The 13,885-nt window shown below is 41.9% G+C and overlaps 2 protein-coding genes across 2 annotated transcripts; both read right to left on the bottom strand.

Moving 5' to 3' along the window:
* Positions 1–5,408: 5,408 nt before the first annotated feature.
* Positions 5,409–9,769, bottom strand: LOC124854713 (involucrin-like). The gene is made up of 3 exons (XM_047342999.1): positions 8,888–9,769; positions 5,731–6,565; positions 5,409–5,572 (listed from the first exon to the last, which is right to left on the bottom strand). Exons 1-3 carry the CDS (start codon positions 9,767–9,769, stop codon positions 5,409–5,411), a joined length of 1,881 nt encoding a protein of 626 aa, XP_047198955.1.
* A 2,061-nt stretch (positions 9,770–11,830) lies between these two features.
* Positions 11,831–12,966, bottom strand: LOC124854714 (involucrin-like). Its single transcript, XM_047343000.1, has 2 exons — positions 12,120–12,966; positions 11,831–11,961 (listed from the first exon to the last, which is right to left on the bottom strand). Exons 1-2 carry the CDS (start codon positions 12,964–12,966, stop codon positions 11,831–11,833), a joined length of 978 nt encoding a protein of 325 aa, XP_047198956.1.
* Between the last annotated feature and the right edge of the window lie 919 nt (positions 12,967–13,885).

Below are 13,885 nucleotides of genomic sequence, written 5' to 3' on the forward strand. Positions count from 1 at the left end.
AGGTGAGGGGGTCTTTCAGGAAGAGAAATGCTCTGAAACATAAAGTTTACACATAATATAATAATATACTTCAAAATGTCATAATTTGACCAAAGCCTGTGTGTGGAATTGTAGGGTGAAAAACTACAGAGCTGGAGTAATTTTGCGAGAAAAACTCTTCTGACATTAGTCATAAGACAAAAAAAACGTTTACTCTGAGATTTAAGTCATACATTTATGAAAAAAAACAATATTCTCTGAAATTAAAACTTCCAAGTGAATCCTCAAAGCTTCTCTGAGAATACAGACTGCCCTCAGTCTTCACTTGCAAGAACCCTCACCTTACCAAGAAATCAAGCTATATATATATATATATATATATATGTATATATATATGTATACACATAGTATGATTTCAGCAGAGTTGTTAACAAGACAACCTCCAGTTATTCAGAGTTGGGAGAGTTGGGGCCTTATCTCAACTTTTACCCTCACTGTGTAAATGAGCTACTTCTGTGTTATTGGCTATGAGTTTATTTCAAGAACCAAGATTAAAATACTATGCAGAACTTTTAAATGAGCAAAATTAATTGCATTTATGTAAACATCATTTTATTCAGATGCACAGCTCATTATATGAATGCCAAATAGTCATCATATCAACATCCAAATAATGATCATAACATGGAAAATGACTTTTCTAAAAGCTTTTCATGATATAGAAGTGTATGAATACCAAACATGGATGCCTCATTTTGCTATATTGTCACGTCACTGTATTTTGACGCCTCACATGACCATCTCAACTTCTCCTCATTCAGTGGCTTATAAACTCTCAACATGTGGTATACATGGATAATAACCACCGTAATGTTCAGTATGCCTATACCATTACTTCTTGTGTATCCCGTGTGTGAGCGTATGTGTGTGATATCTATATCAGTCTAAGCAGCAGATGGCCCAAACACACAATTCTGCCATTCTCCAGCCAGCAGGCCATGTCTCATAGCTGGCCAGGAGCAGCAGCAGGAGGCGCCGTGAGGGCTGCTGTGTTGTCACACATGTGAACGAGCGTGTGCGTCTCCGTATGCATGTGCTCACGGAGACCTTCATCTAGAAGCCTGCTGCTGGAACTGCGCCCTGCGGTTTGGGACACATGCCCACTTGCGACGAGGCCTCAGTGTCTCACGTGACTTTGAGTGCAGACTGTGTTTGCATGTGTGTCATTCTACACATCTGTGTGTTTACGTGTCTTCGATGACCATGTAACCCCGACACCACACAGCAGTAAGAGAGGACCCCCACCACCGCTCCCGCATGTGTCTGTCACTACAATAACTGTGCTTTTCAGATCGTTCACTGAAGAAAAAGTGGCAACACAACATACAGTACAAACGTAAACATGAACATATGTGTCACAAGTAAATACTGAAGAACTCCTTCAATGCTGCTCTAATCAATATTTCTGTGCGAACGATGGCTCGTCAGTACTACGAAGAGAACTGCTCACGGAGAATAATCCACACATAATTGCAAACCTCTTAAATCCTTCCCTCAGCTCTTCAGAGCATTTCTGTGTCTTTCAGCTAATTGTTTTGGTTTCATGCAAATCAACATACAAATAATGGTCCCCCCCCCGCTCCACATTCAACAACATTGTGTCCACCAGCGGCAATAAGCTGTCTCAGCAAAACCTAGAATTACGGCACTGTGGTTGTATGCTTCCGCCAGCCAGCCTCCAGGCACCACGATCGAATCAGTTCATCTTTGAGCCCTAGTGCCTAAAGCTGATCTTAAGATATCATGCGAGTCCACCGTGAACCTTGGGCTGCAAAATTAAAGTTCAAGGGAATGTTTGTACCAAATGTAAAATAATTCCCTGACACTGTTCCGGCGATATCACATTCATAAGGCAAACAATTTGCTTTGAGAGGTCACCATTGCCTTGACCTTTGAACTTTGACCACCAAATTCTATTCAGGTCATCCTTGAGTCTAGTTGAATGTTTCTGCCCCATGTAATGAAATCCCCTTTCGGCATCCCTGATATAATGTGTTCAAAATGGGAATGGGACAGACGGACGAAAACAATAGGCCTCTGGCCATTAAATTACTATATATTTACATGATGTACTGTTAGGTGTCTTTGTCTCTTAAGCTGATTTTGACCATTGTTATATTTTTAACTAGTCTTGTGTGGCATATGTGTAACTGATGGGAGTTTGTGTCCGAATCTGATTTCAATGTTTGTTTTTATTTCAGTTATTCATGTGTTTATTTTTGATCTATTGTCAGGTGTCCTTAGGTGTTCAGAAAGTTTTTTAAAAAAAATTATCAAAAGCAATCATGAGCTCACTCTGCTGCTGCATCAAAGACAGCATGATTTCATTACTTCTTGTTGGAAGAGATTTCCCCACCAGTGTGGACTCTGCGTTTAACTGGTCCAACAGGGAGAAGGTGCGCTGTGTCATTTCCTCTGAAGGACATTGGTCACGCAGCACACTGGGCCATGGCGCCATTTCACAATTTAGTTTATTAAAACTTTAATGGGTCCACGTGTCAGACTCCAGTAAACCTGTCATCTCAGAAGGTTAGTGCCTCATCAGCATCATGTGGAGACGTAAGGCAGACTGCTGTACTTCTTGACATTTCTCTCCAGCTAACGGGACTGAGCGTGGACATCATGTACATTGTGTTTATATCTTTTCATATAAGTAAGTTCTCTTACTTCAAAAACAAGGAGATCTGTGTTATTTCCACGCTGTGTAACCTTTCCCATGTCTGCCGAGATGCTCTGATTGTTTTGAAGTGTTAATAAACAGGCTGCGATTGAAGCCCAGCGACTGTTTATCTGATGAGTGGATTGAATCCTCTCTCTCTCTAAAGCCTCTCTACCCCACAGAGAATGATGACAAACTGTTTATCCAAACTTCAGTCAGCCATGATTGTTTCATAAAAGCCTTTTATTAATGCTTCATGTCACATTTCTTTGGAGTCTGAGCTTTAATTGATTCTTTCTTCTGAATATCACTGACGGATTGCGAGAGAGAAAGAAACATGTCTTTATTGTGATCTCAAACATCGGTTTCTAGCTCCCAAGCTTAAATGTCTGTGCAAGTCAAACGCTTTTGTATTATTGAAGCTGGAAAATTGACATGTCTCTCTAAAGCCAAGCCTCAAGCATCACTGGACCATCTCCTTTGAAAGACAAACACAAATTAACTTTGACAAAGTAGGCCTTAATGGTCTGAAAGTCCACTTTAAAAAAATCCACTTATTTCGTTTTGTGCCAGGATATTTTTATTGCATGTTTTATGCTTGTTATAATGATAATGTGTAAGAGCTATTAGCTGGAGAGCAGGCAGATAAATCACATGTTCCGCTCATGCAGAGTGTGCACATGCAGTAATTGCCTTCGTGGGAGCTCGTTTTTGAGCCAGGCAGACTTGGAGTATGAGCCGCTGTTGCCTCTGCTGGCAGCTGCTGAGGATAATATATTCCTGTAGCACACAATCATTTTAATAGCTCATCCATTTGCCCAGGAGACAATTGATTTTCTCTGTTTCCATACACGTTAGTCACATTTGATTTCTCTCGTCCCATTTGCATTCGTCACATTTTCAGAGCGCGGCGCCTGTGCTCAGGCTCCATGATAGGAAATCTTTATTCAGGTGCCAGGTCTGGTGTTAAGGTGGAATCTAAATGATGGTGGAGGCTGCCAATAAAGAAGATTCAACACATCACTGGTGCTGCAGTGCTATCTGGTATAACTCAGAAGGGAGGAATTGGGAAGGTACAACCGCTGAGAGTTCAATCACTGATACCAGCGTCTGTCAGCTCTGGAGCAGTGCGCCTCAAGATATAGACCAAAGCAATATTAAAATTAATAATCTGCAGCTTTCTTATGTAAATGCATGTTGATGTTAATGGTCTGTTGGATGTGATTTATTCAATATATGTCCTGCTCATGAAAAAATAACATTTTTTACAACTTTGATCAGAATCAGAAGAAAGATATCAGCAGTGGTCGTCACCAGGGAATAAAATAAGTACCTTTCAAGTAGAATCTTCGTGTACCACCTGATGAAATTAGAGCTGTTAGAATTACTGTATTGTATAACGCAAGCCAATTTACTTTATTTTCATTTTAAGTTTGCATACAGAAAGAAATGTTTGGATTTACATGAAAATTGAAGCAAAGATCATTCAAATGTAAATTGTCATTGTCTCCATCATGGAGAAGATCTTTAATGTGCATTATTATCGACTTTTCAAAAGCTTAAAATGTTATCTCCTAAATAACTATGTTTTCCCACGTATGAGGCTTCTCTATGAATCCTCCCCTAAACAGAAAGGTTGAGATGCCATTTCTCTGATGTTTAACATCAATCTCCCAGTGTTTACACCGACCAGCCCTCCACTATTAGGGCGTGATTGTATTATTTAACCTACATAGTTTGCAGAACTACAGCCGGTACTGGTTTCCAAAAAAAAAACAGCAAGCATCTGCTGCATGGTCCCTATTGGTTGCATTTTCTGTGTTCCTCGTGACTTTTCAATATTTAAAGGTTCAGTATGTACGATTTAAGAGAAAGGGATCTATTGGCAGAATGCTGAAATAATCCTGTGTTTCATCTAAACTGTACAAATTGTTGTTTGCTTTACCCTAGAATGGGCCCTTTATATCTAAACACTTTATATTTACATCAGGAGTCCCAACTGGACAAACTAAACCCCTTACGAGTTGTTATGACAACCGAAGGCTACCACAGGTTCTCTTTCAGTGAGGTCAGGGGTGTTCAGCTGCAACATGCAACTTCACCACTAAATCTCACAGACTGAACCTTTAAACATGAAGGAAATTTTACAATATAGATAAAAAACAAGTGAATCATTATTTTAAGTTCTAAATATTGTTCTGCCTATTAATTAGTGGGGTCCAATATATTTGGGAAACTGACTGTATTCGATGAAAACAATAAAGAACCATGTTGAGTATTGAGCTCATTAATGACAAACAATGATATCAATTGTTCCCATTTTCCAAAGTGTTAATTTTCTACCCTCCAGGAAACCGCTGAGAATTGAAACTGAGTCACATAATCCACCACAGTGAGCCAACTGTATTTATTCATTGTCAAAGACACAGTCACATAGTGAAGCAGCTGTAAACAGAGTCTGTTTCTCCCTGTTGGAACATTCAAGTGCGCTTTCAAGTGATCTGACTGCACAAGAGAAACCTTTCCAGAGCAAGAAATGGATACATTTGCATCATGTTTCCTCAAACATTTTGTCCGTACAGATAATCTAATCCTCTTGTTGCATCACCAAAGATACTTCAAAAATCCGGTTTCATCTGAGGTACAGCATAGCAATGAGATACAGTCACTTTGTCAACAAAGTAAAGGTGACTGAATATTAGTTGTAATATTAGAAGCACAGGTGAATAAATGTGAGGTGTGAATTAGTTGTGAGGTGCAGCGTCCTTTGCTGCTTCTTCCTCCTCCTCAGTCCCAGAGTCTGTCTGATTCTCTTCCAGATTGAAGACTTCTTCTTTTTGGGCGTCTCCTCAGACGCCTCAGTCTCCACAGGTTCTGGAGCAGGGAGCACATCAGAGAGGGACTCCTGCTGGTTATTTAATACAGTTTTATCTGCAGATTTGTCAACAGGCTCTCCTCCTCCTTCTCCTGCTGCTCCTCCCCTATTTCTCCTCCTGCTTCTCCCTTCTCCTCCTGCCACTCCTGATGCTTGCTCTCCTTCTTCATTGAGAGTTGGGACGTCAGTTCCTCCACTTGTCTCTGCAGAAGCACTTTCTCCTCAGCAGCACTTTTGCGGAGACATCTCATCTCCTCCATTACCTGCAGATGGAGGAGGTTCTGCTCAGCCTCGAAGGTGCGCATCTGAGACTTGAATACTTTCTCAATCTCAGCCTTCAGGTGAGTGGCCTGCTGCCTGGCTGTGAGGTTGTCCGCTTCATTACTTTGAATGATTTCATTGTTTGAAGCTCTCAGTTTCTGCAGTTCATCCAGGAGAGCCTCATTTTTGCGCCTCTCAACCTGCAGCTCCAAAGCAAACTTCTGCTGGATGATTATATTAGCCTCCTGCAGCTCCTTGTAATATGTGTGGAGGTCTGTCTCCTGGTTCTGCTTGGTGGTCTCCTCTGGCTGCTGTGCTTCTTCAGCCCAGTCACCTTCCTCCTCGAAATCCTCAGGCTGCTGGGCTTCTTCATCCCAGTCACCTTCCTCCTCGCAATCCTCAGGCTGCTGGGCTTCTTCATCCCAGTCACCTTCCTCCTCGCAATCCTCAGGCTGCTGGGCTTCTTCATCCCAGTCACCTTCCTCCTCACAATCCTCAGGCTGCCATATTTCTTTGTCCGTGTCGCAGTAGCTTTCTTTCGGGGGTTGCAGTTTAGCCAACTGTGCGTGGGCCTCATCCAGCGCTTGGCAAAGAGTGATTCTCCACTCTCGGTTTTGGCGACAACGGGCCCTCTCCTTGCCCAACAGATGTTCAAGATAGTTGACATCTCGTTTAAATGCCGGCAATCCCTGCACTTGTGCTGAGGTTTGACCTGTCCAGTAGTTATTCCGCTGTTGGCCATGGTGATCAGTTTGAATCAGGAGCAATAATATTGTTCAGCTGTTTGTTGCTGGTTTACAACTTCTCCTCCTGACAACTGTAAGCCACAAGGTGATCAGTAGGAACTGGTGTGAGTAAGATGCTGCAGTCATATGTATGTGTAGAATGTCCTGTAATGTCCAAGGTCATAGCCATTTCATCAAAGCCATTTTATGTCTTTACTGAAATGTCCTGTAATGTCCAAGTGCATAACTATGTCATCAAAGCCATTTCATCAAAACCATTTTATGTCTTTACTGATGGTAAAGTTACAATGTTCCTTTGATGTGTGTGTGTCTGTGTGTGTGTGGTGTGTGTGTGTGTGTGTGTGTGTGTGTGTGTGTGTGTGTGTGTGTGTGTGTGTGTGTGTGTGTGTGTATTTGGAAGTACAGCAATATACACTAGTGGGGTATATATTTTGCACATTACTATGTTGTGTTTCAGATCAATTAAATAAACAAATAATATAAATAACTATGATGTGCATTAAGATTACGGTTAATGCTACTGATGACTTATCAAACTACTGGGGCCATCAGTTTAGTTGTATTTGCTAGTTTTGTTGTTTGTTCCTGAGGGTTACACAAAACCTACCGGACAGACTACCACAAAGGGAGGATGGGGTGTGGGTCAGGGAAGAACCCGTTCAATTCATGTGGTGTCGATCCAGATCAATGTTAGAATTACTGTATTGTATAACGCAAGCCAATTTACTTTATTTTCATTTTAAGTTTGCATAAAGAAAGAAATGTTTGGATTTACATGTAAATTTAAGCAAAGATCATTCAAATGTAAATTGTCATTGTCTCCATCATGGAGAAGATCTTTAATGTGCATTATTATCGACTTTTCAAAAGCTTAAAATGTTATCTCCTAAATAACTATGTTTTCCCATTATGAGGCTTCTCTATGAATCCTCCCTAAACAGAAAGGTTGAGATGCCATTTCTCCTGATGTTTAACATCAATCTCCCAGTGTTTACACCGACCAGCCCTCCACTATTAGGGCGTGATTGTATTATTTAACCTACATAGTTTGCAGAACTACAGCCGGTACTGGTTTCCAAAAAAAACAGCAAGCATCTGCTGCATGGTCCCTATTGGTTGCATTTTATGTGTTCCTCGTGACTTTTCAATATTTAAAGGTTCAGTATGTACGATTTAGAAGAAGGGATCTATTGGCAGAATGCTGAAATAATCCTGTGTTTTATCTAAACTGTACAAATTGTTGTTTGCTTTACCCTAGAATGGGCCCTTTGTATCTAAACACTTTATATTTACATCAGGAGTCCCAACTGGACAAACTACAAACCTTACGAGTTGTTATGACAACCGAAGGCTACCACAGGTTCTCTTTCAGTGAGGTCAGGGGTGTTCAGCTGCAACATGCAACTTCACCACTAAATCTGACAGACTGAACCTTTAAACATGAAGGAAATTTTACAATATAGATAAAAAAAGTGAATCATTATTTGAAGTTCTAAATATTGTTCTGCCTATTAATTAGTGGGGGTCCAATATATTTGGCAAACTGACTGTATTCGATGAAAACAATAAAGAACCATGTTGAGTATTGAGCTCATTAATGACAAACAATGATATCAATTGTTCCCATTTTCCAAAGTGTTAATTTTCTACCCTCCAGGAAACCGCTGAGAATTGAAACTGAGTCACATAATCCACCACAGTGAGCCAACTGTATTTATTCATTGTCAAAGACACAGTCACATAGTGAAGCAGCTGTAAACAGAGTCTGTTTCTCCTGTTGGAACATTCAAGTGCGCTTTCAAGTGATCTGACTGCACAAGAGAAACCTTTCCAGAGCAAGAAATGGATACATTTGCATCATGTTTCCTCAAACATTTTGTCCGCTACAGATAATCTAATCCTCTTGTTGCATCACCAAAGATACTTCAAAAAATCCCGGTTTCATCTGAGGTACAGCATAGCAATGAGATACAGTCACTTTGTCAACAAAGTAAAGGTGACTGAATATTAGTTGTAATATTAGAAGCACAGGTGAATAAATGTGAGGTGTGAATTAGTTGTGAGGTGCAGCGTCCTTTTGCTTCTTCTTCCTCCTCCTCAGTCCCAGAGTCTGTCTGATTCTCTTCCAGATTGAAGACTTCTTCTTTTGGGCGTCTCCTCAGACGCCTCAGTCTCCACAGGTTCTGGAGCAGGGAGCACATCAGAGAGGGACTCCTGCTGGTTATTTAATACAGTTTTATCTGCAGATTTGTCAACAGGCTCTCCTCCTCCTTCTCCTGCTGCTCCTCCCCCTATTTCTCCTCCTGCTTCTCCCTTCTCCTCCTGCCACTCCTGATGCTTGCTCTCCTTCTTCATTGAGAGTTGGGACGTCAGTTCCTCCACTTGTCTCTGCAGAAGCACTTTCTCCTCAGCAGCACTTTTGCGGAGACATCTCATCTCCTCCATTACCTGCAGATGGAGGAGGTTCTGCTCAGCCTCGAAGGTGCGCATCTGAGACTTGAATACTTTCTCAATCTCAGCCTTCAGGTGGGTGGCCTGCTGCCTGGCTGTGAGGTTGTCCGCTTCATTACTTTGAATGATTTCATTGTTTGAAGCTCTCAGTTTCTGCAGTTCATCCAGGAGAGCCTCATTTTTGCGCCTCTCAACCTGCAGCTCCAAAGCAAACTTCTGCTGGATGATTATATTAGCCTCCTGCAGCTCCTTGTAATATGTGTGGAGGTCTGTCTCCTGGTTCTGCTTGGTGGTCTCCTCTGGCTGCTGTGCTTCTTCAGCCCAGTCACCTTCCTCCTCGAAATCCTCAGGCTGCTGGGCTTCTTCATCCCAGTCACCTTCCTCCTCGCAATCCTCAGGCTGCTGGGCTTCTCCATCCCAGTCACCTTCCTCCTCGCAATCCTCAGGCTGCTGGGCTTCTTCATCCCAGTCACCTTCCTCCTTCCAATCCTCAGGCTGCCATATTTCTTTGTCCGTGTCGCAGTAGCTTTCTTTCGGGGGTTGCAGTTTGGCCAACTGTGCGTGGGCCTCATCCAGCGCTTGGCAAAGAGTGATTCTCCACTCTCGGTTTTGGCGACAACGGGCCCTCTCCTTGCCCAACAGATGTTCAAGATAGTTGACATCTCGTTTAAATGCCCGGCAATCCCTGCACTTGTGCTGAGGTTTGACCTGTCCAGTAGTTATTCCGCTGTTGGCCATGGTGATCAGTTTGAATCAGGAGCAATAATATTGTTCAGCTGTTTGTTGCTGGTTTACAACTTCTCCTCCTGACAATTGTAAGCCACAAGGTGATCAGTAGGAAATGGTGTGAGTAAGATGCTGCAGTCATATGTATGTGTAGAATGTCCTGTAATGTCCAAGGTCATAGCCATTTCATCAAAGCCATTTTATGTCTTTACTGAAATGTCCTGTAATGTCCAAGTGCATAACTATGTCATCAAGCCATTTCATCAAAACCATTTTATGTCTTTACTGATGGTAAAGTTACAATGTTCCTTTGATGTGTGTGTGTCTGTGTGTGTGTGTGTGTGTGTGTGTGTGTGTGTGTGTGTGTGTGTGTGTGTGTGTGTGTGTGTGTGTGTGTGTGTGTGTGTATTTGGAAGTACAGCAATATACACTAGTGGGGTATATATTTTGCACATTACTATGTTGTGTTTCAGATCAATTAAATAAACAAATAATATAAATAACTATGATGTGCATTAAGATTACGGTTAATGCTACTGATGACTTATCAAACTACTGGGGCCATCAGTTTAGTTGTATTTGCTAGTTTTGTTGTTTGTTCCTGAGGGTTACACAAAACCTACCGGACAGACTACCACAAAGGGAGGATGGGGTGTGGGTCAGGGAAGAACCCGTTCAATTCATGTGGTGTCGATCCAGATCAATGTTAGAATTACTGTCTTGTATAACGCAAGCCAATTTACTTTATTTTCATTTTAAGTTTGCATAAAGAAAGAAATGTTTGGATTTACATGAAAATTTAAGCAAAGATCATTCAAATGTAAATTGTCATTGTCTCCATCATGGAGAAGATCTTTAATGTGCATTATTATCGACTTTTCAAAAGCTTAAAATGTTATCTCCTAAATAACTATGTTTTCCCACGTATGAGGCTTCTCTAGGAATCCTCCCCTGAACAGAAAGGTTGAGATGCCATTTCTCTGATGTTTAACATCAATCTCCCAGTGTTTACACCGACCAGCCCTCCACTATTAGGGCGTGATTGTAATATTTAACCTACATAGTTTGCAGAACTACAGCCGGTACTGGTTTCCAAAAAAAAAACAGCAAGCATCTGCTGCATGGTCCCTATTGGTTGCATTTTCTGTGTTCCTCGTGACTTTTCAATATTTAAAGGTTCAGTATGTACGATTTAAGAGAAAGGGATCTATTGGCAGAATGCTGAAATAATCCTGTGTTTCATCTAAACTGTACAAATTGTTGTTTGCTTTACCCTAGAATGGGCCCTTTGTATCTAAACACTTTATATTTACATCAGGAGTCCCAACTGGACAAACTAAACCCCTTACGAGTTGTTATGACAACCGAAGGCTACCACAGGTTCTCTTTCAGTGAGGTCAGGGGTGTTCAGCTGCAACATGCAACTTCACCACTGAATCTCACAGACTGAACCTTTAAACATGAAGGAAATTTTACAATATAGATAAAAAAAAGTGAATCATTATTTTAAGTTCTAAATATTGTTCTGCCTATTAATTAGTGGGGGTCCAATATATTTGGCAAACTGACTGTATTCGATGAAAACAATAAAGAACCATGTTGAGTATTGAGCTCATTAATGACAAACAATGATATCAATTGTTCCCATTTTCCAAAGTGTTAATTTTCTACCCTCCAGGAAACCGCTGAGAATTGAAACTGAGTCACATAATCCACCACAGTGAGCCAACTGTATTTATTCATTGTCAAAGACACAGTCACATAGTGAAGCAGCTGTAAACAGAGTCTGTTTCTCCCTGTTGGAACATTCAAGTGCGCTTTCAAGTGATCTGACTGCACAAGAGAAACCTTTCCAGAGCAAGAAATGGATACATTTGCATCATGTTTCCTCAAACATTTTGTCCGCTACAGATAATCTAATCCTCTTGTTGCATCACCAAAGATACTTCAAAAATCCGGTTTCATCTGAGGTACAGCATAGCAATGAGATACAGTCACTTTGTCAACAAAGTAAAGGTGACTGAATATTAGTTGTAATATTAGAAGCACAGGTGAATAAATGTGAGGTGTGAATTAGTTGTGAGGTGCAGCGTCCTTTTGCTTCTTCTTCCTCCTCCTCAGTCCCAGAGTCTGTCTGATTCTCTTCCAGATTGAAGACTTCTTCTTTTTGGGCGTCTCCTCAGACGCCTCAGTCTCCACAGGTTCTGGAGCAGGAGCACATCAGAGAGGGACTCCTGCTGGTTATTTAATACAGTTTTATCTGCAGATTTGTCAACAGGCTCTCCTCCTCCTTCTCCTGCTGCTCCTCCACCTATTTCTCCTCCTGCTTCTCCCTTCTCCTCCTGCCACTCCTGATGCTTGCTCTCCTTCTTCATTGAGAGTTGGGACGTCAGTTCCTCCACTTGTCTCTGCAGAAGCACTTTCTCCTCAGCAGCACTTTTGCGGAGACATCTCATCTCCTCCATTACCTGCAGATGGAGGAGGTTCTGCTCAGCCTCGAAGGTGCGCATCTGAGACTTGAATACTTTCTCAATCTCAGCCTTCAGGTGGGTGGCCTGCTGCCTGGCTGTGAGGTTGTCCGCTTCATTACTTTGAATGATTTCATTGTTTGAAGCTCTCAGTTTCTGCAGTTCATCCAGGAGAGCCTCATTTTTGCGCCTCTCAACCTGCAGCTCCAAAGCAAACTTCTGCTGGATGATTATATTAGGCTCCTGCAGCTCCTTGTAATATGTGTGGAGGTCTGTCTCCTGGTTCTGCTTGGTGGTCTCCTCTGGCTGCTGTGGTTCTTCAGCCCAGTCACCCTCCTCCTCGAAATCCTCAGGCTGCTGGGCTTCTTCATCCCAGTTACCTTCCTCCTCGCAATCCTCAGGCTGCTGGGCTTCTCCATCCCAGTCACCTTCCTCCTCGCAATCCTCAGGCTGCTGGGCTTCTTCATCCCAGTCACCTTCCTCCTCCCAATCCTCAGGCTGCCATATTTCTTTGTCCGTGTCGCAGTAGCTTTCTTTCGGGGGTTGCAGTTTGGCCAACTGTGCGTGGGCCTCATCCAGCGCTTGGCAAAGAGTGATTCTCCACTCTCGGTTTTGGCGACAACGGGCCCTCTCCTTGCCCAACAGATGTTCAAGATAGTTGACATCTCGTTTAAATGCCCGGCAATCCCTGCACTTGTGCTGAGGTTTGACCTGTCCAGTAGTTATTCCGCTGTGGGCCATGGTGATCAGTTTGAATCAGGAGCAATAATATTGTTCAGCTGTTTGTTGCTGGTTTACAACTTCTCCTCCTGACAACTGTAAGCCACAAGGTGATCAGTAGGAACTGGTGTGAGTAAGATGCTGCAGTCATATGTATGTGTAGAATGTCCTGTAATGTCCAAGGTCATAGCCATTTCATCAAAGCCATTTTATGTCTTTACTGAAATGTCCTGTAATGTCCAAGTGCATAACTATGTCATCAAAGCCATTTCATCAAAACCATTTTATGTCTTTACTGATGGTAAAGTTACAATGTTCCTTTGATGTGTGTGTGTCTGTGTGTGTGTGTGTGTGTGTGTGTGTGTGTGTGTGTGTGTGTGTGTGTGTGTGTGTGTGTGTGTGTGTGTGTGTTTAAGTTTAGGTTTAGTTTAATGTTGGGGGTCAGTTTAAATTTAGGCTAGGTTTAGGTTCAGGGTAGAGTAAGTCTCCAGGATATCAATGTAGTGTCCTCTAAAGTCATGGAGACATAACTGTGTGTGTGTGTGTGCGTGTGTGTATATGTGTGTGTGGGTGTGTGTGTGTATTTGGAAGTACAGCAATATACACTAGTGGGGTATATATTTTGCACATTACTATGTTGTGTTTCAGATCAATTAAATAAACAAATAATATAAATAACTATGATGTGCATTAAGATTACGGTTAATGCTACTGATGACTTATCAAACTCCTGGGGCCATCAGTTTAGTTGTATTTGCTAGTTTTGTTGTTTGTTCCTGAGGGTTACACAAAACCTACCGGACAGACTACCACAAAGGGAGGATGGGGTGTGGGTCAGGGAAGAACCCGTTCAATTCATGTGGTGTCGATCCAGATCAATGTTAGAATTACTGTATTGTATAACGCAAGCCAATTTACTTTATTTTCATTTTAAGTTTGC

This window comes from Hippoglossus stenolepis, chromosome 14 (genome assembly GCF_022539355.2).
Source record: "Hippoglossus stenolepis isolate QCI-W04-F060 chromosome 14, HSTE1.2, whole genome shotgun sequence".
In the NCBI taxonomy this organism is placed as follows: Eukaryota; Metazoa; Chordata; class Actinopteri; order Pleuronectiformes; family Pleuronectidae; genus Hippoglossus; species Hippoglossus stenolepis.

Excerpts from the sequence above, each read along its gene's own strand:
- LOC124854713 (XM_047342999.1), bottom strand. The coding sequence starts at position 9,769 with ATGGCCAACAGCGGAATAACTACTGGACAGGTCAAACCTCAGCACAAG. Across the intron at positions 6,566-8,887 it reads GGCAGGAGGAGAAGGGAGAA|CGGAATAACTACTGGACAGG; the intron begins GCAGGAGGAGAA and ends CATGGCCAACAG. Across the intron at positions 5,573-5,730 it reads ACTCTCAATGAAGAAGGAGA|AACCTGTGGAGACTGAGGCG; the intron begins GCAAGCATCAGG and ends TCCCTGCTCCAG.
- LOC124854714 (XM_047343000.1), bottom strand. The coding sequence starts at position 12,966 with ATGGCCCACAGCGGAATAACTACTGGACAGGTCAAACCTCAGCACAAG. Across the intron at positions 11,962-12,119 it reads ACTCTCAATGAAGAAGGAGA|AACCTGTGGAGACTGAGGCG; the intron begins GCAAGCATCAGG and ends CTCCTGCTCCAG.